The following is a 27749-nucleotide window of genomic DNA, read 5'->3' on the forward strand; positions in this document are numbered from 1 at the left end:
TAGATTTGGCTAATGTATTGTTACAATTTTCCCCATGTTCTCCTTAATGAATTTGTTAGGAATACATGTACACCTGCCTATTCATGCAATAATTTAATCACCCAATCACGTAGCAGCACTGTAATGCATACACCTATACTGCAAAGCGAGAAAAATGCCAAATTCTCACCCTACCATCCGAATTTCACAACTGAAAATTGAGACTCATCAGACCAGGCAACGTTTTTCCAAGGTCACCAAAAAGAAGAAAAAACCTCCTGCGCTCAAAGGACCAGATATGGTATATGTGGAAAAGTCTTCATAAACCTTAGCATTCAATTCAATAAAGCAGTGCTGTGCAGCCCCCTAAGGACTGGGGTAGCCCAGTATGGCACTATAAAATAAGAAAAGAAAGGGGCGCACAAGCCTCGCGAATTACCTAAATAAAAACTTTAATAATAAAATGTAGCAGATATATACTCACAAACATTAAATGTACACAGGCATATCATGACCGACAATGGTCCATGGTCTGGAATATAGTCCCACAAGCAAGAGGACGTGTGAAAATGTCTACTGCATTTCGAAGGGCGATTCCCTCTTTCTCAGTGCTTCTGAAGAACCATTCCAGACCATGGACCATTGTCGGTTATGATATGCCTGGGTACATTTGATGTTTGTGAGTATATATCTGCCACATTTTATGATTAAAGTTTTTATTGAGGTAATGCACAAGGCTTGTGCGCCTCTTTCTTTTCTTATGTTTTTCCAATCTTCTATTGTGCAATTTTGGTGAGCCTGTGCAAATTGTAGCCTTTGTTTCCTGTTCTTAGCTGACAGGAGTGGCACCCGATGTGGTCTTCTGCTTCTGTAGCCCATCTGCTTCAAGGTTCGACATGTTGTGCATTCAGAGATGGTATTCTGCAAACTTTGGTCGTAACGAGTGGTTATTTGAGTTACTGTTGCCTTTCTATCATCTCGAACCCATTCTCATCTACCCATTCTCTGACATCAACAAGGCATTTTTTATACCAATTCTATATGTTGATTGATACCTAAAAAGTCCCACCTCTTTTCTTCCTTTTCCAATATGGAGTCTAAGAGATTGGTGTGCATGAAAATTCCAGCAGTTACAGAAATACTCAGTCCAGCCCACTTGGCACCAAAAATCATGCCACAGTCAAAATCACTGAAATCACATTTTTTCCCATTCCGGAGTTTGCTGTGATCATCAGTGGAAGCTCCTGACCTGTACTTGCATAGGTGTATGCATTAAACCAAAAACGAATGCTCCTGCGCTCTAGGACCCAGGCGGGTGGCAGGTGGATGGAACCAGACCTGGAAAAATCGACCACCAATGCATGTAGAGTTGTGCAGCTCCAAACAAGGCTGGGGAAGCCCGACCAATACTGCAAAGCGAGAAAAAAACGAGAAGCGCACCAACCTTGCGCATTACCTCAGTAACCAAAATGTATTAATTATAAAATGATACTCACAAACAGTGAATAAAATCAGGCATGTAAGTCCTCAGAGGGACTTGAAAGATAAGGAGCCAGCGCGAATCCCATTATAGGGGTAGATACTCAGTACAACTGACGCATTTCAAAGGGGATCCCTTCTTCATCAGAGCTAACTGAACTGAGAGTGCTCACTCCCATATATACCAAGGGACTGAAATTTGGCCCTCCCCACTGGGTTGGGCAGTCTCAGGCTGGGAGGAGGGGCCAAGGTGTCATCAAAATGCAATAACTATTTGTAATGCCATCAGAAAGATATGATACATTAAACCACTCAATATAGATACTATACATCAACTAGAGACACAATACTGTTGTATCCATCCATGAGTATATATATATTTTTACACCTTCCACTATTCCACTAGTCCAGTGTTTCTCAACTCCAGTCCTCATGGACCCCCAACAGGTCATGTTTTCAGGATTTCCCTCAGATGAAACAGCTGTTGTAATTACTAAGGCAGTGAAACTGATCAAATCACCTGTGCAAAATAATGGAAATCCTGAAAACATGACCTGTTGGGGGTCCATGAGGACTGGAGTTGAGAAACACTGCACTAGTCTCTCTTTATTGTGGAAGTCAGTGCCCCTTAAGACTGCCCCATTAGACTAGACACTACGGAGGCTGGACAGCGGGTTGGGTAGAGGGGAATTCCCGGAGTGTTCTCCCAACCAAAGCCTCGTCAGTGTGGGGGCTGGTGGGGGGGCTGGAATCTTGCCCGATGGAGCGGCGCCGCTTCACGCATGCGCAGTGGCCATCAGATGTGCGCTCCGAGATCGCGCCGACGGACCTGACTTTCACACACTGCGCATGCGCGCGCTGGACCACGCATGCGCAGTCATTACCACGCTACACTGGTGTGCGTTTCACATACACAATCAGCCTGCAACCATATTAGGAGGCACAAGATCTCCCTCTGCTGCTGATTATTAAATATTACGTATCCATCTTTCCTACCTGAGACATGGATTCTCCACCACCCTACCAACAAGTGTATGCAGTTGCCTGGTAATACACGTTGCACTATTTATTATCCACTATTTATGTTTACATGTTTATATATATATGTGTATATACTGTATGTGTATGTTCACTTATCTATTGACAAATGTATTTATTAATAATTTAATAATATATTATATATCATTTATCATCAGATCATGACAAGCACTTTGGATGAATTGCCCATTTTAAACACCATTTGATTGATCATTTAATAATTAGTGTTTCATAATTTTTAATTTTTCTTTCTCTTGTATATATTTATCATCATCATTATTATTGTTATTATCCTCTAGTTCAGTGGTTTTCAACCTTCCTAATGCCGTGACCCTTTAATACAGTTCCTCATGTTGTGGTGACCCCCAACCATAAAATTATTTTCGTTGCTACTTCATAACTGTAATTTTGCAGTGGGAGGAGTAGTGCCACGTCATTGGTGTCAGTGGGAGGAATAGTGTCCCATCATTGGTATCAGTGGTAGGAATAGTGCCCCATCATTGGTGTCAGTGGGAGGAATAGTGCCCCATCATAGGTGTCAGTGGGAGGAATAGTGCCCCATCATTGGTGTCAGTGGGAGGAAAAGTGTCCCATCACTGGTGTCAGTGGGGGGAGGAATAGTGCCCCATAGTTGGTGTCAGTGGGGGGAGGAATAGTGCCCCATCGTTGGTGTCAGTGGGGGGAGGAATAGTGCCCCATCGTTGGTGTCAGTGGGGGGAGGAATAGTGCCCCATCGTTGGTGTCAGTGGGGGGAGGAATAGTGCCCCATCGTTGGTGTCAGTGGGGGGAGGAATAGTGCCCCATCGTTGGTGTCAGTGGGGGGAGGAATAGTGCCCCATCGTTGGTGTCAGTGGGGGGAGGAATAGTGCCCCATCGTTGGTGTCAGTGGGGGGAGGAATAGTGCCCCATCGTTGGTGTCAGTGGGGGGAGGAATAGTGCCCCATCGTTGGTGTCAGTGGGGGGAGGAATAGTGCCCCATCGTTGGTGTCAGTGGGGGGAGGAATAGTGCCCCATCGTTGGTGTCAGTGGGGGGAGGAATAGTGCCCCATCGTTGGTGTCAGTGGGGGGAGGAATAGTGCCCCATCGTTGGTGTCAGTGGGGGGAGGAATAGTGCCCCATCGTTGGTGTCAGTGGGGGGAGGAATAGTGCCCCATCGTTGGTGTCAGTGGGGGGAGGAATAGTGCCCCATCGTTGGTGTCAGTGGGGGGAGGAATAGTGCCCCATCGTTGGTGTCAGTGGGGGGAGGAATAGTGCCCCATCGTTGGTGTCAGTGGGGGGAGGAATAGTGCCCCATCGTTGGTGTCAGTGGGGGGAGGAATAGTGCCCCATCGTTGGTGTCAGTGGGGGGAGGAATAGTGCCCCATCATTGGTGTCAGTGGGGGGAGGAATAGTGCCCCATCGTTGGTGTCAGTGGGGGGAGGAATAGTGCCCCATCGTTGGTGTCAGTGGGGGGAGGAATAGTGCCCCATCGTTGGTGTCAGTAGGGGGAGGAATAGTGCCCCATCGTTGGTGTCAGTGGGGGGAGGAATAGTGCCCCATCGTTGGTGTCAGTGGGGGGAGGAATAGTGCCCCATCGTTGGTGTCAGTGGGGGAAAGAATAGTGCTCCATCGTTGGTGTCAGTGGGGGGAGGAATAGTGCCCCATCGTTGGTGTCAGTGGGGGGAGGAATCGTGCCTCATCGTTGGTGTCAGTAGGGGGAGGAATAGTGCCCCATCGTTGGTGTCAGTGGGGGGAGGAATAGTGCCCCATCATTGGTATTAGTGACACCAATGATGGGGCACTATTCCTCCCACTGACACCAATGATACTTACCTTGCTGACCCCTGCTCCAGCCTGGGCTCGCTCGCTCCCTTCCTCTCCCATGGTACAGACACTTACCGGTCAGCTGTCTTCCTTCTCCGGCTGCTCTCCTCCTCTTCACTCGCTCCATCTTCGTGGTGCCGCTCGGCTCCTCCTCTCCAAGCTCCACCTCCTCGCCGGTGATTGGCCGCCTGTGTGCCTCTCCTGAGCTACTGTTCCGGCGGCCAGTCACCGGCGAAGATTGATCGCGGGGGTGTGTCCAGATGACAGGGGCGGCATGTCATCCCGCCGACACCTGGAGATGGATAGAGGAGCGGTGTCTCAGTTCCTAAGACCATCGGAAATATGTGTTTTCCGATGGTCTTAGGCGACCCCTGTGAAAGAGTCGTTCTACCCCCAAAGGGGTCGCGACCCACAGGTTGAGAACCGCTGCTCTAGTTGATGTATAGTATCTATATTGAGTGGTTTAATGTATCATATCTTTCTGATGGCATTACAAATAGTTATTGCATTTTGATGGCACCTTGGCCCCTCCACCCAGCCTGAGACTGCCCAACCCAGTGGGGAGGGCCAAATTTCAGTCCCTTGGTATATATGGGAGTGAGCACTCTCAGTTCAGTTAGCTCTGATGAAGAAGGGATCCCCTTTGAAATGCGTCAGTTGTACTGAGTATCTACCCCTATAATGGGATTCGCACTGGCTCCTTATCTTTCAAGTCCCTCTGAGGACTTACATGCCTGATTTTATTCACTGTTTGTGAGTATCATTTTATAATTAATACATTTTGGTTACTGAGGTAATGCGCAAGGTTGGTGCGCTTCTCGTTTTTTTCTCGCTTTGCAGTATTGGTCGGGCCTCCCCAGCCTTGTTTGGCGCTGCACAACTCTACATGCATTGGTGGTCGATTTTTCCAGGTCTGGTTCCATCCACCCGCCACCCGCCTGGGTCCTAGAGCGCAGGAGAATTCTTTTTTGGTTTAATGCATACACCTATGCAAGTACAGGTCAGGAGCTTCCACTGATGATCACAGCAAACTCCGGAATGGGAAAAAATGTGATTTCAGTGATTTTGACTGTGGCATGATTTTTGGTGCCAAGTGGGCTGGACTGAGTATTTCTGTAACTGCTGGAATTTCCATGCACACCAATCTCTTAGACTCCATATTGGAAAAGGAAGAAAAGAGGTGGGACTTTTTAGGTATCAATCAACATATAGAATTGGTATAAAAAATGCCTTGTTGATGTCAGAGGAGAATGGGTAGATTAGAATGGGTTCAAGATGATAGAAAGGCAACAGTAACTCAAATAACCACTCGTTACGACCAAAGTTTGCAGAATACCATCTCTGAATGCACAACATGTCGAACCTTGAAGCAGATGAGCTACAGCAGCAGAAGACCACATCGGGTGCCACTCCTGTCAGCTAAGAACAGGAAACAAAGGCTACAATTTGCACAGGCTCACCAAAATTGCACAATAGAAGATTGGAAAAACATAAGAAAAGAAAGAGGCGCACAAGCCTTGTGCATTACCTCAATAAAAACTTTAATCATAAAATGTGGCAGATATATACTCACAAACATCAAATGTACCCAGGCATATCATAACCGACAATGGCCCATGGTCTGGAATGGTTCTTCAGAGGCTCTGAGAAAGAGGGAATCGCCCCTCAAAATGCATTTTCACGCGTCCTCTTGCTTGTGGGACTATATTCCAGACCATGGACCATTGTCGGTCATGATATGCCTGTGTACATTTAATGTTTGTGAGTATATATCTGCTACATTTTATTATTAAAGTTTTTATTTAGGTAATTCACAAGGTTTGTGCGCCCCTTTCTTTTCTTATTTTATAGTGCCATACTGGGCTACCCCAGTCCTTAGGGGGCTGCACAGCACTGCTTTATTGGATTGAATGCTAAGGTTTATGAAGACTTTTCCACATATACCATATCTGGTCCTTTGAGCGCAGGAGGTTTTTTCTTCTTTTTGGTGACCTTGGAAAAACGTTGCCTGGTCTGATGAGTCTCGATTTTCAGTTGTGAAATTCGGATGGTAGGGTGAGAATTTGGCATAAACAACATGAAAGCATGGATCCATCCTGCCTTTTATTAACGGTTCAGGTTATTAATGGTGGTGCAATGGTGTGCGGGTTATTTTTTTGGCACACTTTGGGCCTTTTAGTACCAATAGGGTCCCTTAGTACCAAATACTGTTTGTATTTTTTGGTAGGTTTTCTGTTTAGTACCAACATTACTGTTTGTATTGGTTTTGTTAGGTTTTATGTTTTTTTCATGCAAAAACAATAGGTTTCTCTCCCTTGCACTCCTGATCCCATTCTGAGGGCCTTCACATAGGACATGCATCCATCTATTTGTTTTAAACTGTGTTTGTGGGTATGTATTAGTGGCTTATCTATCATGACTGGCCACATGTTTATACAGGTAATGCTGTTTTTGGTATTGGTATTTATATACGTTTATATTCCAGACCATGCTCCTCCTGCTGAAGGCTCTTTAGGAGCTGAAACTGGTTGAGGTTTAAAGTTGCCATGTGAAGATTCTTGCTAGATGTAACTCAAACAATGCAGTTAACCATTGATGTACAGGGTTATATATGGGTCTATGTATAATAATTCTCTTAAAACTTTGTTAATTAAATTACAATTTTTATTACAATTCTGTATGTCGATTGGTGCCTATAAAGTATCACCCCTTTTCTTCCTTTTCCAATATGGAGTATGCAGGTTTTGGGATGTGGTACCATAACAATGTCACTGGTCAAGACTTAACATTTTAATTACCAGTCTCTTAGAGTTTACTTTGAATGATGCGAAAAAAACAAAAACCATTAAGTGATTGGCAATTCTATGGATGGAAACACCTTGTTAAACAGATCAGAGAACAGTTCAAGCTGACAGGAAGACTATGGAAATTTAATTAACCACTATTTACAACTGTGGTGGTTAGAAATATCTCAGAATGTACAACACATCAAACCTTAAGACTCCATTCACACTCGTGTGACTTCAAAATTGTGATATTTTCATTGTGACTTTACAGTGCAACTTGATGCGACTTTGAAGTGACTTTGATGCAACTTTGGATAAGTTCGACTTTGACTTTGACCAAGGATGGTTGTTTGTGCTGTACAAAGTTGCACACAAGTCGCATATATAACATTCAGGTGCAACTTTCATGTGACTATGAAGGGTTTACATTGAAGTCTATGGCCCTCAAGTCACATAGAAGTCGGACTAAAGTAGTGCAGGAACTACTTTCAAGCAGCTGCAACTTGATGTTGCACATATAAGAATGGTACTCATTGGTAAACATGGGGTGCAACTTGTCATACGACCTTGGAGCGCAAAGTCGCATGACAAGTCACACAAGTGTGAATGGGCTCTAAGACAGATAGGCTACAACAGCAAAAGACCACTCTGGATGCAACTCATGTCTACCAAGTACAGAAAGCTGAGGATGCAGATGGTGCAGACTTACCAAAACTAGACAGCTGAAGACTGGAAAAATAAAGATTGGTGTGATGAATCTAGTTTTTTGAGGTACACAGTAGGCCAGTCCCTTGATTGGAATCCAATAAAACCTATTTTAGGATGTGGTAGAAAAGGAGATATGCAGCATAAATGTGCAGCTGACAAATTTGCAGAAAGAGATGCAAACATAGGAACATAGACCAGAATCTTTAAACTTTTTTTTAAGTATCATTAAACCCAGACTATGAAAAAACTCTTATTACATGTTATATATCAGAGTGTGCATACTCACAAAGCCACTGAAGAGTTTGTTTGTGTAGAGTGAAATATACCTGGTTGATTCTGCCTTTATCTGTCCTTATCTTCTTTGTGTCCCCATTGCAGCCTGAGATTGTGTGGACCAGCTGTTGTCATCCACTGAGCATGCTCCAGTTTCAGTTCCCTTCTAACCTATTTGTTTTCTTCTTTTTCTTACCTGTGCAGCCCACATGACTATAGAATCACACATAAGGGTGTATACACAATGGTAAAGTACACTCCCTTCCCTCCCTCCACCTCCATATCCTTCTATTATTAAAAACTATGGGGGCGAGATATATGTGCTGACTGATTACATTCACTAAGAAACTCAAAAAAAGCTTAGTTTTAAAATAAATCAGTGTTAAGTATATCAAATGTAGTTGCTAATACCTGTGAAGTAAAAAAAGAGCCTTGAATGCAGATGCTGTCTGAGCAGAATCAAAGCTAATTGCATTAATCTTTGACTCTGCCTACACCATATGAATGCACAATAAATACACATTTGATGTTCAATAAAGATTTATAAGGAGTCATAAAACAGTTTTGTGATATTTATAATTTAATTTGAATTGCTCCCCTGAAACAGTTTTTTTCAGTCATATCACTGGCATAGCACCAAACAGAGCTGTGCAAAGACTCATACTGTAGAGCTAATACATCAACACAGTAATAGAAGCCACTCCCTGCAGATGTCATGTGGCCACGCAACCGTGCTGTAAGAATAAAGTACTTAACCGCTTCCTAGCAGAAATATATATACGTGATTATGCATTGCCGGGTAGGGGGCGCATGCACCCTACCCGCGCTGCCATTCATCACACCGACTGTCAATCACCGGGCCGCGGCCGGTAATTTCTCACCAGCGCACGGTGATTTCCGATGATCACTGACGGGGAGGAGGACTGTTTGGTTTACTAACAGTCCTCCTCCATGTCAACTCAGGCACACTGCTCTGGATGGCTGTGCACAGGACAGCCATCCAGAGCAGTGTAATTACAGTGAAACACACACATCCCGCCCCCTAGTAAAATACTCCCAGCACACAGTGAAGCATACAGCACACAGTTAACCCTTTGATCGCCCCTCATGTTAACCCCTTCCTGCCTAGTGCCATTAGTACAGTGTCAGTGATTTTTGTTTAGCATTGATCACTGTATTGGTGCCACTAGGGATGTCGGTGACAACAAGTCAGTTCCCCGCCAGTGTCAGAATGTCCACTGCAATCCCGCCATAAGTTGCTGATCGCCGCCATTACTAGTAAAAATAAAATAAAAATGCCAGTATATATACCGCCATTTGTAAACGCTATAACTGTCAGGTAAACCAATTCATTTACACGTATTGGGATTTTTTTTAGCAAAGACATACATTTTGGCCTAAATTTATGACGAATTTTTTTTTTTTTTATTTTTTTTTTCTGGACATGTTTAATAGCAAAAAGTCAAAAATATTCTTTTTACTCAAAATTGGCTGTCCTTTATAGTGCAAAAAATAAAAAACCGCACAGGGCGATCAAATACCACTGAAAGAAAGCTCTGTTCGTGGGAAAAAAAGAACATAAATTTAATTTGCGTGCAGCATTGCACGACCGCGCAATTGCCAGTTAAAGTAACGCAGCGCCGTAACGCAAAAAATGGCCTGGTCAGGAAGGGGGGTAAATCCTCAGGAGGACAAGTGGTTAAAGAATCTAAAAATAAATAAATTACATACAGTGGCATGATATATACACTACTCAAAAAAATTAAAGGAACACTTTGAAAAAACACATCAGATCTCAATGGGGAAAAATATCATGCTGGATATCTATACTGATATGGACTGGGTAATGTATTAGGAACGTAAAGATGCCCCATCGTTTGATGGCAATGAAAATGATCAACCTACAGAGGACTATAAAGACACCCTGAAAATCAAAGTGAAAAAATGATGTAGCAGGCAGATCCATTTTGCTGAAATTTCATTGCAGCAACTCAAAATGGTACTCAGTAGTTTGTTTAGCCCTCATGTGCTTGTATGCATGTCTGGCAACATCGAGGCATGCTCCTAATGAGATGATGGATGGTGTCCTGGGGTATTTCCTCCCAGATCAGGACCAGGGCATCACTGAACATCCAACTCCACCAGGTTGACAGTTTGAGGTACAACCTGGTGGCGTTGGGATGGACCAAAACATGATATCCCAGCAGTGTTGTATTTGATTTATGCCAGGCGAGCATGGGGGCCATTAAATAGTATCAATTCCTTCATCCTCCAGGAACTGTCTGCATACTCTCGCCACATGAGACCAAGCATTGTCATGCACTAGGAGGAACCCAGGACCCACTGCACCAGCGTAGGGTCTGACAGTGGGTCCAAGGATTTCATCCCGATACCTAATGGCAGTCAGGGTGCCATTGTCTAGCCTGTAGAGGTCTATATGTCCCTCCATTGATATGCCTCCCCAGACCATCACTGACCCACCCCCAAATGGTCCTGCTGATCGATGTTACAGGCAGCATAACATTCTCCACGGCTTCTCCAGACCCTTTTACATCTGTCATGTGCTCAGAGTGAACCTGCTCTCATCTGTGAAAAGCACAGGGTGCCATTGGCGGACCTGCCAATTCTGGTGTTCAATGGTAAATGCCAGTTGAGCTCTATGGTGCCAAGCAGTGAGCACAGGGCCCACTAAAGGATGATGCACCCTCAGGCAACCCACATGAAGACTTTTTCTAAATCTAAAACTGACTAACAACCCCCTCTGCTACTTAACCGACCAGATCAATATCCCAGGAGTTTTATTGACTTGATGCTATACTCTGATTAAAAAGTGTTCCTTTAATTCATTTTAAGTAGTGTATGATTTATGTGAATTAATTGTGGCAGTTTGCACTTATTTTAAGAAATCCATGCAATTAAGAATTCAGGCTATTTTGAAGCAGAGGAATGCTCCAACCAGTATAAGTATAGCGTTCGTAATAAATTGTTCTGTTGTGTATGTTCTCAAGTATGAACAGTAAAAGTGACCATTCATATATGTAACCCTTTTATTGCAGCAGCCATAAGTATTACAGTAGGGCAGTATTAGAATGTTAACAAACCAGCCGTGGGTTAGTTTACAATTTGAATAGCCAGCTTTGAGCTCTCCAGTAGAATAATTATATGGTCAGTATTTATGATTAACTCTACAATAATGAGCTGTAAAGGTTTTTTAAATTGTTGCCTATATATGATTTTGGATATCATATGTAGTGCTACACCCAGAGCAGCTGTTGAATTGTTTTATTTCTCTACACACATGAAGATGACACACCTCGCTCACCCAGCACTTACCTACTTACCTTTAGGTATTTACCTATAGGTTAATAATTTATTAAGCCAAGCGTAGCCTAAAAGGTGAACTGATCAGCAAATGTACTTGTACAAACAATCAATAAGACAATAATGTTACTCTAAGAAATATGGGTAAACACTTGCAGTGACTAACTGTAATTAACAGAATTAAACTGCATTTACTGTACCTAGTGTGGGTGCAGCACAGTGTACACTCAGTTTTCATGCGGGTTACCAGCGTTTTCCCATACACTTTTATTATGTGCTGCCTTTTTGGCGCATTTTCTGAAAGTGCACCAAAAGTCTTGTTTGCTGCATCTTTGGGGCGCTTTTAGAAAACCCGCCAAAAATGCTGGACATAATACAAGTCTACGGGAAACTGTGGGTAACCCACATGAAAACCGCAGGTTCACTGCACTGCACCCACTCTGCAGGCAGTCCACAGACAGGCATTACAAAGAGGTCTCCTTAAAAATGGCAGCTGCACTTCTGCAGTAATGAATATTCAATTTACTCCGGCCACACTGCAGAAGGATACTACAGCAGCAACAAAGGAAGACGTTCCACAACAGTTATCAGCTACAGTTCAGCTTACACATTTTGTCGCAGCTTCGCAGACACACATCATTTTAAGTTTGACATACTTCGTATCTTTTTACTCAACTCAGTCCCATCTTTTCTATTAAACAGAAAATGTGGAAGTTTATTGTGTTTGCATGCATTAAAATTAATTTAAGTGTATTTTTTTTACTTAAAATATAGGCTTAAAAAAAGATGCACTAATATTGCATGATGAAAAATTGCCATCATTTGATTCCTCTGCTTTCAGAATATATACAGTCATGGCCGAAATTGTTGGCACCCTTGATATTTCTCCAGGAAATCATGTATTTCTCACGAAACGTATTGCATTAACACATGTTTTGCTATACACATGTTTATTCCCTTTGTGTGTATTGGGACAAAACAAAAAAAGGGAGGAAAGAAAGCAAATTCGACATAATGTCACACAAACCTCCAAAAATGGGCTGGACAAAAGTATTGGCACCCTTTCACAACTGCGGATAAATAAGAATGTTACAAGCATGTGATGCTCCTGTAAACTCACCTGGGGCAAGTAACAGGTGTGGGCAATATAGAAATCACACCTGAAAGCAGATAAAAAGGAGAGACGTTCACTTAACCTTTGCATTGTGTGTCTGTCTGTGCCACACTAAGCATGGACAACAGAAAGAGGAGACGAGAACTGTCTGAGGACCTGAGAACCAAAATTGTGGCAAAATATCAACAATCTCAAGGTTACAAGTCCATCTCCAGAGAACTAGATTTGCCTTTGTCCACAGTGCGCAACATTATCAAGAAGTTTGCAACCCATGGCACTGTAGCTAATCTCCCTGGTCGTGGACGGATGAGGAAAATTGATGAAAGATTGCAACGCAGAATAGTCCGGATGGTGGATAAGCAGCCCCAAACATGTTCCAAAGACATTCAAGCTGTCCTGCAGGCTCAGGGAGCATCAGTGTCAGCGCGAACTATCCGTCGACATTTAAATGAAATGAAACGCTATGGCAGGAGACCCAGGAGGACCCCACTGCTGACACAGAGACATAAAAAAGCAAGACTACAGTTTGCCAAAATGTACTTGAGTAAGCCAAAAGCCTTCTGGGAAAACGTCTTGTGGACAGATGAGACCAAGATAGAGCTTTTCGGTAAAGCACATCATTCTACTGTTTACCGAAAACGGAATGAGGCCTACAAAGAACAAAACACAGTACCTACGGTAAAATATGGTGGAGGTTCAATGATGTTTTGGGGTTGTTTTGCTGCCTCTGGCACTGGGTGCCTTGACTGTGTGCAAGGCATCATGAAATCTGAGGATTACCAAAGGATTTTGGGTCGCACTGTAGGGCCCAGTGTCAGAAAGCTGGGTTTGCGTCCAAGATCCTGGGTCTTCCAGCAGGACAATGACCCCAAACATACGTCAAAAAGCACTCAGAAATGGATGGCAAAGAAGCGCTGGAGAGTTCTGAAGTGGCCAGCAATGAGCCCAGATCTAAATCCCATTGAACACCTGTGGAGAGATCTTAAAATTGCTGTTGGGAAAAGGTGTCCTTCCAATAAGAGAGACCTGGAGCTGTTTGCAAAGGAAGAGTGGTCCAAAATTCCGGGTGAGAGGTGTCAGAAGCTTATTGATGGTTATAGGAAGCGACTGATTTCAGTTATGTTTTCCAAAGGGTGTGCAACCAAATATTAAGTTAAGGGTGCCAATACTTTTGTCCAGCCCATTTTTGGGGTTTTGTGTGACATTATGTCATATTTGCTTTTCTGCCTCTGTTTTATATTTGTTCCAATACATACAAAGGGAATAAACATGTGTATAGCAAAACATGTGTTAATGCAATACCTTTTTTGTGTGAAATACTTGATTTTCAGGAAAAATATCAAGGGTGCCAACAATTTCGGCCATGACTGTATATATATGATCAATATATAATGTTTTAGGGTTTTAAGTGTGTTTTCACAAACAAAATGAGCATTGAAAGCAGAACTAAACCCATGTATTTAAGTTTCCCAACAAAACAGTTACGTTCAAGGCATGTCATGATGTCATGATTGGTAACTGTTACAGTTACTAGTGTGCTTATGTTAGTTTTCAACTAAAATATCAAGCCATTAAATGGCTGGTGTCAAAGCTGATGATCATGCAGTATGTGTGGCACGACGGAAACTGCAGATCAAACAGAGGATAAGATGGCATCTACCTTGGCATGCTCCAATAAAAGCATGTGTCTGCAAAATAAAAAAATGGCTCTGACAGCAAAATGATTAAAAGAAACTTAATCAGAATGATCTCTATTCAATGTAGTTTATTAATATATCAATTTTCAGTGTAAGAGTTTTTGGAACCACAAAATCAAGTGCAAAAAAACCCCCCTCCCCCCGCCTTCCCCCTGAAACTCTACACCCTAGAAAAAGGACCATAGGTTGAACCACTTGCCCTCCAGAGGATTCCCCCCCCCCCCTTCTTGACCAAGCTATTTTATTGCGTTACACTGCTGCATTACTTTAACTGACAACTGCGCAGTCATGCAACGCTGCACTCAAATAAAATTTACATCTTTTTTTCCCACCCATAGACCTTTCTTTTGGTGGTATTTGAGAGCCGGTGTGTTTTTTTAATTTTTTGCACTATAAAAAAAGACCACCAATTTTGAGAAAAAAACAATAAAATTGACACTGCTATTAAACATGTCCAGTAAAAAAAAAATTAAAAATAAAATGTCATAAATTTAGGCCAAAATGTATTCTGCTACATGTCTTTGCTAGAAAGAAAACACAATACCTGTAAATTAATTGGTTTACGCGAAGGTTATAGCGTTTACAAATGGCGGTATACTGTAGATGATACTGGAATTTTTTTCTTTACTAGTAATGGCGGCTATCATTGACTTATAGCAGAACTGCGGCGGGCATTCTGACACGGGGGGAACTGACTTGGTGTCACTGACATCCCCAGTGACGCCAATACAGTGATCAGTGCTAATAAAAAGCACTGACACTGTACTAATGGCACTGGGCAGGAAAAGGTTAACATGTGGGGCGATCAAAAGGTTAACTGTGTGCTGTTTCACAGTAAGCTGTGTCTGTGCTTTCAACTGTAAGCATACTGCTTTGTATGGTTCTGCTATTCAAATTCTACCATATAAGTAATGTTTAAGCATCAAAGTGTGTTGACTTCTCCCAATTCTCGTCCTGCCCACAAAATAATTCCATCACTACTGGAAAAGATCCTTTCATGATTCCCTTATAATTTTAGAATTCCACTTTAATTTTACATTTTTATATCCGTATTTGTTTTTCTTTTAGATTGATTTAGAATAGCTGTTCATAAGACATTCATAAGGTGCTTTAGGAACACTTTGGGAAAATTCATCATTCAGAGTAAACGTACTAACCTTTTGTTTTCATAATCATACTTCTACTCTTTCCCTGTTTACTCAGCCATAAAGAGTGAGAACACCCCGCTTGGAAAATTGGGAATAACCAATGTGCACACAGCATTTAAAAACAGAGCTAAGGTGGTATTAGGAAAGTTGGAGGAAGTTGCTGATGGACGTACTTATCAAGTGAACAACACGTACTACGAGGACATAACTCCCTATTCAGCAGAAGAAATTGTGAAAAACACACGACTCCAAGTGGGGAAGGAGTTCGATTATGACTTTCTTGATGACAACTGCGAACACTTTGCGAATTTAATGAGACATGGAAAGAAATTCTCTAAGCAGGTACAGAAAGCATACACAGAAACTGATAAAAAGCAATGACAGAAGTTGTGAAATCGTTTAAAGCCTTTATCCTGTTCTCACCCTTCTGTTCATAAGTTGGATGAACTAAAAATGAATGTGTATCTAAACCCAAAAGCGAAAATGTAATATATTGCAGATTACCAGTCCTTGCTTGTGGTACCTATATGTGTTTCCTTTCTTCTAATTTTTTTTCTTTTATTGTCACTTGATGATACTGCCTGTAAACCACTTCTTGTTCGAGAATGACAACTTTCACTGACTGTACTGCACCTTTGCAAAAGCAGCATTGTCACCTAGGTGTCTCCTTTGATTACAAACACTTCCACATCTCACCTCCATATCATGCGGGGGAGGTATTTTGCAGTCTACAGAAGCTGGGAAAACTCATAACAGCACTTGAGATTTCAGTTCCACTAACAGGAAGTGACAAGGACCCCAAGAATTTTCTCTATTTCCAGGAAATGTACTTAGCCTGAAAAAGGAAAACTATTGCAGCCACATCATCTAAGAACTGGGAAGCTTTGATATATTTATTTTTCGCCATTTGATTTAGATATACTTTAACCCCTTGGCGCCTCCCGGCCCTTTAAGGGTTTCAGAAGCTGGACGCGGGGCGGGCGTTTAAGGTCATGTGACTGCCCTGACACGCCATCTCGGCGGTCACATGATCAGGAAAGGTCCTGATCGAAAGAGGAGATCGGGACCTTTCCATGAGTACCGGACATGTGTGCTGGGAGTGCGCAGGGCGCACGCTCTCAGCACATCTGTTTTTTTTTTTAACAGAATGCAAATGTGCAGCTGCTCGGCGTCTAGGCCCAGACGCCGGGAGGCCGAACATTTGCATTCGGCAGGTGCCAAGAGGTTAAATGAGAAGTATAGCCAAAGCTCTTTTGGCTGTACTTCTCCTGGGGATTACAGGAATGCACTTCTATGACCCCTTTACAGTTGTCAGCAGCCTGCTGTTGGCTGATGTCAGCCTGCTGACGGTTGATTTCACAGAGCCAGTACAGGCTCTGAAAGGATCCCGACCATGTGGTTGGGATCCACCCAGAAGCCGGAACCAGCACCTGGCTCAGCCTCTAAGTGATCTGCCAAGAACCTGCGTCAGCCCCTTTCACCCCCTCCATAGGTGCTGGAGGGGCAGAGCAGAGAGCTAGGGAATGACAGTCACCAGCTCTCTGCTGATGGAACACTTTCTTTGATAGCTCAGTTCTCAGTCTTAGAGCTAGCGGGGGACAGATGCAGCATCTGATCAATACTGCACCCACCTAGGTAAGCATAACTTTTTTTTTTTATTTAACTCATACTTCTCTTTTAAGATCTGACAAATACACCAAATTTAGAAAGACTGATACAAATAATATCTTAAAATAATAGCCAGATACTTTTTATGTGTTTACTAGAATGGGGAAAGGTTAGAACATTAGTTTTTCTTTATTGCTGTTTGTGCTCCTTGTTGTCTAGTTCCCCCTACTACCCATACCAAGGAAATCCTGTCAAACCCTGACACACAGGGTATCACTAGGCAGGAGGTGACGTCTTCACCGCCCCACCTCTCAACTTCAACCAATCAGAGAATGCTTTGCATTCATTCAGAAAATGCAAGTATTCTCTGAATGATGCCTGTGCTGAGCAGCTAACCTCTAACTAGGTTTAAATTGCCCACATATGGGGCGTGCAAGAGATAAGGCATATGACATCATGTGTTTTGTCTCACACATGCTCAGTATTACAATACAATTTGCTGAGGCACAAATGTCATCAGTGGGAAAGCGCACAGCCATCCCGATCAGTGTGCTTACAGTGAAGCACACACCCCCTCACCCCTAGCTCCCTACATATAGTTAACCCTTTAATCGCCCCTCATATTAACCCCTTCCTGCCCAGTGCCATTAGTACAGTGTCAGTGCTTTGTTTTAGCACTGGTCACTGTATTGGTGTCACTGGGGATGTCAGTGATACCAAGTTAGTTCCCTCCCCGTGTCAGAATGTCTGCCGCAGTCCCGCCATAAGTCGCTGATCGCTGCCATTACTAGCAGGAAAAAAAAATTATCGAAGTATCTATACCGCCATTTGTAAATGCTATAACTTTCACGTAAACCAATTCAATTACACGTATTGAGATTTTTTTTTAGCAAAGACATGTAGCAGAATACATTTTGGCCTACATTTATGACGAAATTAGATTTTTTTAAGAATTTTTCTCTGGACATGTTTAATAGCAAAAAGTCAAAAATATAGTTTTTTTTCTCAAAATTGGCGGTCTTTATAGCCCAAAAAATCAAAAACCGCACAGGGCGATCAAATACCACCGAAAGAAAGCTCTATTTGTGGGAAAAAAAGGACATAAATTTAATTTGGGGGCAGCGTTGCACGACCATGCAATTGTCAGTTAAAGTAACGCAACGCCGTAACGCCAAAAATGGCCTGATCAGGAAGGGGGGTAAATCCTCAGGAGGGCAAATGGTTAAAGGATCTAAAAATAAATAAATAAAATACAGTGGCATGATATATACACTACTCAAAAAAATCAGATCTCAATGGGGAAAAATATCATGCTGGATATCTATACTGATATGGACTGGATAGTGTGTTAGGAACATAAGGATGCCCCATCGTTTGATGGCAATGAAAATTATCAACCTACAGAGGCATGCTCCTAATGAGATGATGGATGGTGTCCTGGGGTATTTCCTCCCAGATCAGGACCAGGGCATCGCTGAACATCCAACTCCACCAGGTTGACAGTTTAAGGTGCAACCTGGTGGCGACGGGATGGACCAAAACATGATATCCTAGAGGTGTTCTATTGGATTTAGGTCAGGCGAGCATGGCGGCCATTAAATGGTATCAATTCCTTCATCCTTCAGGAAATGCCTGCATACTCTCAGAATTGACAGGTCCGCCAAAGGTATTGGGTTTTTTTTTAGCAAAGACGTCGCAGAAGACCAGGTCACATGCCTGATGAAGGGGTCCTGCGAGACTCTGAAACATTGCTTTGCTGTAGCTATGTGATCGTTCATTAAAACTTTTGGACCCATATTGGTGATCCTCGGTGTGCTGGTGACATTCTCCCTTGCACTTGCTAGCAGTGACCAAGTACAGGGCCTACCTATGTTAGAAACTGTGTGGGGGGGCCACCGAAGGGCATAATTGAATACAACATCAAATTGGTGGATATTGTCCAGAAAGATACTACAGTACAGCCAATCAAGTGGCGTGGCATTGCTCTCAGCCTTTTTGACTGGTTTTCCACAAACTTCTGCAGCCTGCTATAAGATTCCTGTCTTCAACTACCTGGGCTATCCTCTGCAGCTTTTTCCCAAACAAGTGAGAGACTGTACTTCTTTCGAAGGCACCACACGTATTTGACTTAAAGGCTAAGTTCTCCTTTTTCCCCTAAATTCCAGCTCCCCTTTGTACCAATATACCATTAATGTACCTCTTTTGCAGAAATGAAAAATCTTTCTATTTGTCTTAGACCAATCATTAACTCATTGTCCCATTGAGAACTCCTCCATTAGCTGTCCTGGAATTTGATATTTAGGTCGAGAGAACCATTACAAAGAAGTAGTTCACCAGATGGCCTCATTACCATACACCATGCACCCCTCCAAGAGATCGCTCCCACCCACCCACCTCTACAGGCTCATGCTCTTCCAATGCAATCAGCAATCAATGCTACCCTACCTTCATTTTGCATAGATTGTTCATTTGGCAGAGTGTGGAGGAGCGACCAGATAACAACCTATGTGGAGAAGAACTGTACTACTGAAAACAAAAGTATGTCCCTGGAAGTCTCTAAAGCCCACTATACACTATGCAATCTGATTGTACAATCTCCTTTTAGATCTACTATTAACTATGTAGTGCAAAGGCTTGCCTGATTGGATACATAGTGATTAGATAGATGGCGTGTCTTCCTGTTATATAATTGTGGTAAATCTGAAGGAGATTGTACAGTGTATGGCCATCTTTTTTTCCCTAAACTGAACTAGTCACACTTTCGGTCACTAATTGTTTATTGAACCCCAAACACAGAGGCAAACACACATTTTGCTTTGTGAAGAAACAAGTGACAAACGCAGCAAAACATACAGTAAAAAACATGCAAACTGCAACATGCCAAAATGTCCCATGAGCTAATTTGCAATGTATAGGGCAACCCATTGAAATCAATAGGCTGCCCTATGCGTGTTGCGGGACCAGCGAGCCACAAAAGTGCTGTTCCACGATGCTAGGTGTGAATGAGGTATGAAAGTAAAATTGATGGCATGAGTAGCATTTGCCGTGCAACAAATGTACTGCAAATACGCCAAAAAGCGCGTTAAAAACTGCACCTTGCCCTGCTCCAAAAAATGTTCTGGAACTTCTTTGGGGAGATTATCGCACAAAGGGCAGCCCTTTCAAGTGAACAGGCTGCCCTATGCTTGACAAGTGCAAAAATCCCCCCCAAAAAATGCGTGCAGGAACTCGTTATGTGGCCTGACAGCTGAGTGTCTTGGTCCTCTCTGTCCTCCTTTGTACATGTATAGAGATGGCCATATGCTATGCAATCTGATTGCACAATCTCTGTACAATTTCCTTTAGATTTACCAAAACTATGGAATTGAAGGACCCAGCTGAACAATCAATTCAATTTGTATCAAATCAAGCAGGCCCTTGCACTTTATAGCTGATGGTGGATCTAAAGATGATTGTACAATTAGATTTAGATTGAGCGGAGATAAAAACAAAAGGTGGTATAGTATTGAGGGAGGTGTGGTCCTATCACGCCCTACACTGTGATGTAGCAAGCCAGTGCATGATGATCTACAGGAAGCGATGGAAGCAGAAAGCATTTTTCAAAAAATCAAATAGATGAAAATTCAAAGCTGCTATACTCGTAGATGAGGTAAGTGATAAATAAGCACGTTCGGATGGCTGGGACAGAAATCACATTACAAAAGTCTATTTATTATGAAAAGCGAAATTCTTCCCAAAAAGGTGAACTTAGCCTTTAACCTCCTCCCGCCCGCTATATAAGGAAATGACAGGAGCGCGGTGGTTCTCTCATTCTGGGAAGACTCTCATATGACGTCCTCCCACTCTAACCACGTGTGCGCACCCCTGGGGGCACGCAGTTCAGCGATCGGTGGTGCGCTGTGTCCCTGGGACACAACAGATCACTGATCTGCGGAAAGAGCCGATGACTTCAGCTCGGTCATGTGATCAGTTGTGTCCAATCACAGCTGATTGCATTTAAATAAGGAAATGCCGGTTATCGGCATTTCTCTCCTCACGAGCTGTCACACTGACAGAGGAGAGCCGGTAATCGGCAGAGGGGACATGTACATTGATCATCAGGGCACTGATGATCAGTGTGCCCTGATGATCAGTGTAGCCCCAGCAGTGCCACCTGTCAGTGTCCATCAATGCCACCTGTCAGTGCCCAGCAGTGCACATCAATGCCACATATCAGTGCCTACCAGTGCACATCAATGCCACATATCAGTGCCTACCAGTGCACATCAATGCCACATATCAGTGCCCATCTGAGCTGCCTTTCAGTCCCAACTATTAGTGCCAGTCAGTTCCGCCTATGAGTGCTGCCAATCAGTGCTACCTATCCGTGCCAGTCAGTGCTACCAATCAGTGCCAGTCAGTGACGTCTATCATTGCCACCTATCATTGCCCGTCTGTGCCACCTAATAGTTCCAGTCAGTGCCCCTTAAAATTAAAACAGAAACTAAGAAAATTTTCACTTGTGTTTGGTTTGTTTATCAAAAAATAAAAAACCCAGTGGTGATTAAATACCAGCAAAATAAAGCTCTATCTGTCTCAAAAAAAATGCTAAAAATTTCATATGGGTATAGTGTTGCATGACCGCGCAATTGTCATTCAAGGTGCGACAGCGCTGAAAGCTAAAAATTGGCCTGGGCAGGAAGCGGGTGAAAGTGCCAGGTAGGCAAGTGGTTAAAGCAGTGCTAAACCCAAAAACAAAAATTTGGTATATTACAGCAATGTGTCAAGTCAAGGAGAGGTGTCAGTGTCTCATACAACTTTAACTCTCCCTTCTTATCTAAGTCCTCAAGCGTTGACATTTCCTCACACTGCTGATAACAGATGCATTAAAAATGCTAGTTTTTCAGCATTTTTGCATAGCATTTATACGTGTTTTTTTGCTTTTTTTTTTTTCGTTTTTCAGCGTTAGCTGTTTTTATTGTTTTTCAGCTGAAACATCTCAATTTGTTGCCTCCCACTTTCCCAGAATGCAGCATCGCCACCATTTTGAGAGCAGAGAGAGCAAAAGAGCATATAGAGAAGCTTCAATAGCCTTTTTGTGCTCCAGAATAGGAGAGTACAATATTATAGTAGACTATTTTTTACATAATTATTAATCCTTTTCATGAATAAATTTGCCAAATAAAACTCCTATCTCTCAATAACACCCACTCAAAATTATTGGTAAATTTATCAAAAACTAAAATTCATAGTTCAAAGTTAAAGTCCAAAATATTGTTAATATCCAAAATATCAAAATCTTCAAAGATTCTATAGTGTGTCCAACTCAATTCATCAATCCAGATCCAGAAAACCTCAAAAAAATAAAACTAAATATAGTGTATTACCTTCAAATATTATTTGATAAAATAAATTAGTGACGTGAATCATGCACAAACAAATATATATATACAGTGTACACTCCTTAACAACGTGAGAAGAAAGGAAAAAAAATATATAATTATATAAAATGAAATGAAATAAAAATAAAAAAATAAAGTAAGATACAATAAAATATATCCGCACAACACTCTGTGAAATTCAACACATCAACAGTGAAGTGAGCACTCCGTGACACCTCACACTAGTGTTATTAAATGCTATTATCCTCTTTAAATCACAACAAACATAAAATGTGAACAGTATTTTGCTTATCAACTTCCAATGTGCATAACAGGTGAAGTGAACATTCAGTGATGCCTCACACTAGTGGGATTCAAGGCAATTACCCTCTTGCAGCATAAACCAGAATTTCAGGGTATAGTATTCCTTGTCAGCTTCCACCATGCAGGTAACCCTTTTTAAATTTCCCCAATTCCTCATGGAGGCAAAGAGATCCATCAGAAGAATATTAAAAGGTATCAGACCAAAATTTAATAGAATTCTTACATAGAGGATTGTTAGATCCGTCAGACCAGTCCCAGCAGTATGTACGCTTTTGAGTACTGGAATTTCAGCAGGTTTACCAATAATTTTGAGTGGGTGTTATTGAGAGATAGGAGTTTTATTTGGCAAATGTATTCATGAAAAGGTTTAATAATTAATTTACTTTCAAGGGTGAAAGTGTGACTTTTCTTGGGGTGTTATTGGTGAGAGTTTGTTTAAGAGACTATTTTTTACAGCCCTTGGTCACGTCTACGCTGTCCTTCCTCAAAGACACTAAACAAATCCTCAATGAAATCAAAGAAATATCTATGAACCCATTCACTTTTTTAGTCACAGCCGATGTGGCTTCTCTTTACAGTAATATTGGATATTCTGACGGTATGTCCGCTGCAGAATTCTATCTTAATGAGGCAGATGATATCCCTCTATGCCAAAAGAAATATATTTTAGAATTACTGGAATTTGCAATGTGTCACAAGTATTTCTGGTTTGACAAGATTTTTTACCTGTAGATAAAAGGTGTCACAATGGGGGCCAAATTCGCACCAAGTCTGGCTAATTTATTTATGGCCAGGTGGGAAGAGGACATTATATACTCCAGAGAATGGCTGGAGTTAAGCTATTACCGACAGTACATTGACGATATTTTTCTTCTGTGGCAAGAAAGTGAAGAATCCTTGATTAATTTTTCTGTACCCTGAATAATAACTTAAATATCCAACTGACCTATGTCTATGATCATAAAGAGATTAATTTCTTATATCTCAGCCAAATGAATGAGGGCACTATGGTCATTACGAATTCATTCTTTAAATCGACTGATAGGAACAGTTACATTCCTATGGAGAGTTGCTACCATCCCTCTTGCCTGCAGAACATACCAAAAGGCCAATTTATGAGGATACATAGGAACTGTAATATCTTAGATGATTTTCTTTCCCAGGCTGAGATTTTGAAAGGTAGACTTTTTAGAAAGAGGTTGTGACTATTCACTTAATCAGGTGATTCAACAAGTAGCTGAAATGGACAGATCTTCCATGCTAGTCACTAGGAATGAAAATAGGCCTATGTGTTTGTCCTTTTCTCACTAACTTCTCGATCCAGTATAAAGATATATCCAGGATCATCAATAAGAATTGGGGTGTTTTAAGGAATGACCCCGTGTTAGCTGGTTTCTTACCTGAGAAACCAGAGTTGACTTTCCACAAGGCTTGTGCTTTTAGGAATAGAATAGCACCAAACATAATAGACCCACCTAGCACCACGCCATTTTTTTCCAGAAGGGTTTCTACCCATGCAATAAGTGTATGATTTGTAGGTGCGATGGCACACGCAAAAGGATGTTGGATACTTTTGTGTCTTATTCTACTGATAGGAGTTACAATATAAATTAATTTATCACCTGTAATAGTAAGTACGATGTCTATTTTTTAGACTGTCCCTGCAAGAGACAGTATATTGGCAGAACTACAAGGAGATTGAGGGACAGATTAAGAGAACATATATACAATATTAAAAAAGGCTTTAAAGAGCACTCCCTCTCCAGACATTTCAGCTACCATCACCACAGGGACCCGTCACTCTTAAAGTTCATTGGCATTGACCTTATTCGTTCCCATTGGAGAGGCAACAATAGGCACAGAGCTGTATCCATGCTGGAAACAAGATGGATTTTCGAAAATGCAGACTCTAGCACCATTAGGGCATAATGTTGACATCGAAATCAATTGTTTTATTGATAACAGTTGATCTGCCCTCTGCCCCTCCATTCGTTTCCCTCTCCTTGCTTCATTTATCTATTTATAGATTTATTTATTTATCCATACACCTATTCTGGTTTGACAAACACCTGCATATGAATGGATACTTACCTATAGTTACACCCCCTTTTTTAGCTTTGGTATTTGTTTTAGCCTCCTCTTTCTCTCTTTTTCCTTTTGAACTATTAACGCATTCCTATTTATATGGGATATTGTTCACGATTTGACTTTTCGTTGCTTACAGCATATTCTTGCTTTTTCTTGATTGGGCTCTAGAATTTTGTGGTTTTACCTATATATATTTCCTTTATGTACTTTTTGTATTTTATGTTGGTTTTATACGCAGTCATGCTTATGTTTAATATTTTATTACCACTTCACCAACATGTATGCAAGGACTGCATTTTTTTATTATCACAATGCATTTTACTATATTCCTACAGCATATGGTCGTTTTTTTTTACAGGATAGTCTTTTATTATTATTTATTTTTTTTATTATGATTTTTACCTTTTGGTATTGATCATATTGTGTTTAGTTCTGCAGATGGACATTCTTTTTACTAAGTTTTGTTATATTTATTAACAAAGTCTTACTATTTCTTGTTGTTATTTCATTTTTCAGGTGCTGGCCCGTTTTTTTCCCCTCTTTTATTACTACAATATGGCGACGGTCACGTGTTGTCTTTACTTCACTTTTGGCTACAGCAATATGGCATTAATGATATGTTTGGTTTATTTATACACACTTGCATTAACGGCCTTTCATCTATTTAATATGCAATGTCACCATCAATTTTTATCTCTTACAGTAACCCCCTTTTTATCCAGGCGTAGTCCCATGTTTGTTTGTTTTTGCATCCGTGTTTGTGTTGCTGGTTCACTGGTCTCCTATAAAATGGCGCCCGGCCGCTCACGCGCTTTGGGCTATATAAGGGCTTGTGTATGGTGTCAGTGGGAAGGCGGATCCCTTTGAAAACGTGTGTGTGCACAAAACGCCTCAGGGAGGAGCCTGTGTACTGACGTCACACCGCCGTGTCCACATGATGGTCCGGTGGCCATCTTTGTGAGTGGTTTTATACTATTATTTATTCTACTCCACGTGGATATCTTTACTTTGCAATAAAAATACTACATTAGCCGTTTTCTCTGGGCTCTTTCTGTGAACTGATTTCTTCAGGATCTGTGCCATCACTCATCTTGAGGATCGATTGCTGTGCTGGAGATATCCTCCACTCTGATACATCATAGCTTCCACATGTCTGTGTGCTACATTTGCTGTAATGTGCAATTTATATGCGCTTCTGGTGAGTGCATATAAAGAGTCATTTTCACGGATTCATTGATCACTGGAAGTCACAATCTGCATTTGGATTCATTCATTATTTGGACTTTATATATGCCTCCATTATTTGTATATCCATTCCACTACAGTCACTATTTATTTCCACCATTACACTGTTCCTCCAGTGCGTCATTTACCATATTTTGTTTATATTATTAGAGCACTATTGTGCGATGATTGTATATGTATATGTCACTATAGCGCCGATCAGAGTGCTTCACTGTGATTGTATTTATTTTGCTTATTTCACTCATAAGTCACTCCGTTGTATGTTCATCATTTATATTCACATCACTTTTGGGTACGTTTAGCATACTGATTCTTATGATTAGCGCTGCGCCTTTTTTACACTTACTTTATTACTGAGGATACAAAGGGTGGTCCTTTAGTGCTAGCAGCTTATTCTCCTTTCTCCTATTGCACTCACTGACATCTTTTTACTTTTCTGATAATGACATTACTTCAATATTAGAATTTACCAAGGACTACACATGTCTACAGTGTGTTCTATCAATATATAATCCAACCTTGAATACATCCCATGCGCCGGAGAGAAGAAGGTGTAGTCCCTATCTCTTGGATGTTTAATTCTCCATGTGTCCATCAATTGACACTGATAAAAAAAAAATTTTCTATCGATTTTAGACTACTACCTCTGTTCCTCCGCGCCTGTTAAGACGTATCCAGCCCCATATCCATGCAAAAATTGAAATCTCCTGCCACAATCAACTGACCCTTCTTAAAATCCATAAGGATTTGCCAGAAATCCCTTACAGTCTCTTCCAACCTGGGTAATACTTGTCCCAGATCTTTATGTAATATAGCCAGTTCACTTTTCAAAACATGCTCTAATTTCGTAAACATCGCCGATATCACCATTTTTGTAGGTATTTGTAAGCTTAACCTTTGTTATTTGACTCGTCAATCTGGTCCAGGTTTGATACTCCTAATGATATTCTAGTTTTGTCTCCACTATTATTTCCATGGTCTTTCTTCCCCTTAACTCCCAGTTGTCTCTCAGGAGCATGGCCTTCCAGGCTTTTCTCCTGTGAGAGCATGTATTTCTTTATCGTATTTGATCGGGGGATTTTTGTCTCTCCTCCTTTGACTGATCTGCTCTTCATAACGTTACAATGCAATTTTCAGTCCTCCTGCTTGTAATTCCTTCCTCCTCCCATACAAGATATAACACACTGAAAACAAAAAAAAAAGGTTTTGGATACAATTCAGCCTTTTGCTCCTTTCTTCAGTACCCACTAGGTGACCCCTCTCTTCTCCTTGTTCTTTTCCTTTTACTGTCTTCAGGACCCCCTTAGATTTTCCTATGACACCTTAACCATTAGCCGCCTGGCCAATGGCCGTTTGGTGGCTGGCAAAATCTTTCAGCGTTCCGGGTGGACGCCATATGGCGTCCTCCTGGGCATGCGCAGTTTGAGCGCCTGCAGAGCCGTGCAGCGGCACGATCTGTCACCAGCCGCGTACCTCGGACACGGCCGATGACAGATCTGAGTACCGGCCCCGTTGCCGGTACCATGTGACCTGCTGTGACCAATCACAGCAGGCCACATGACAGTTGTATACAATGGATGACTTCATTCATGCCATCCATTGTATATTAGTGTGCCTAGCTGTGAATGGTCACAGCGATCACATGCACAAACTGGGCCAATCACAGCCTAGCTGTGTCATGTGATTAGCCGTGGCCAAATCACAGCTAAGCACAAAAAAAAAAAAAAAAATGCCCTGAATGAATCGATGTCATTCAGGTAAATGCTTGCTTATAGCAA

General features: G+C 41.8%; 1 protein-coding gene across 1 annotated transcript in view; it reads left to right on the forward strand.

Moving 5' to 3' along the window:
• The window catches only part of LOC149463483 (phospholipase A and acyltransferase 2-like), an 83096-nt gene that overhangs the window by 50198 nt on the left and 5149 nt on the right, over positions 1-27749 (forward strand). Inside the window, exon 4 of the mRNA XM_089675019.1 lies at positions 15402-15688. Within this exon, the coding sequence (XP_089531145.1) occupies positions 15402-15688 (287 nt within the window). The remainder of the gene's footprint in view (positions 1-15401; positions 15689-27749) is intronic.

This window comes from Staurois parvus, unplaced genomic scaffold, assembly GCF_062004578.1.
Source record: "Staurois parvus isolate SC_StPar_1 unplaced genomic scaffold, SC_StPar_1.0 ptg000154l, whole genome shotgun sequence".
In the NCBI taxonomy this organism is placed as follows: Eukaryota; Metazoa; Chordata; class Amphibia; order Anura; family Ranidae; genus Staurois; species Staurois parvus.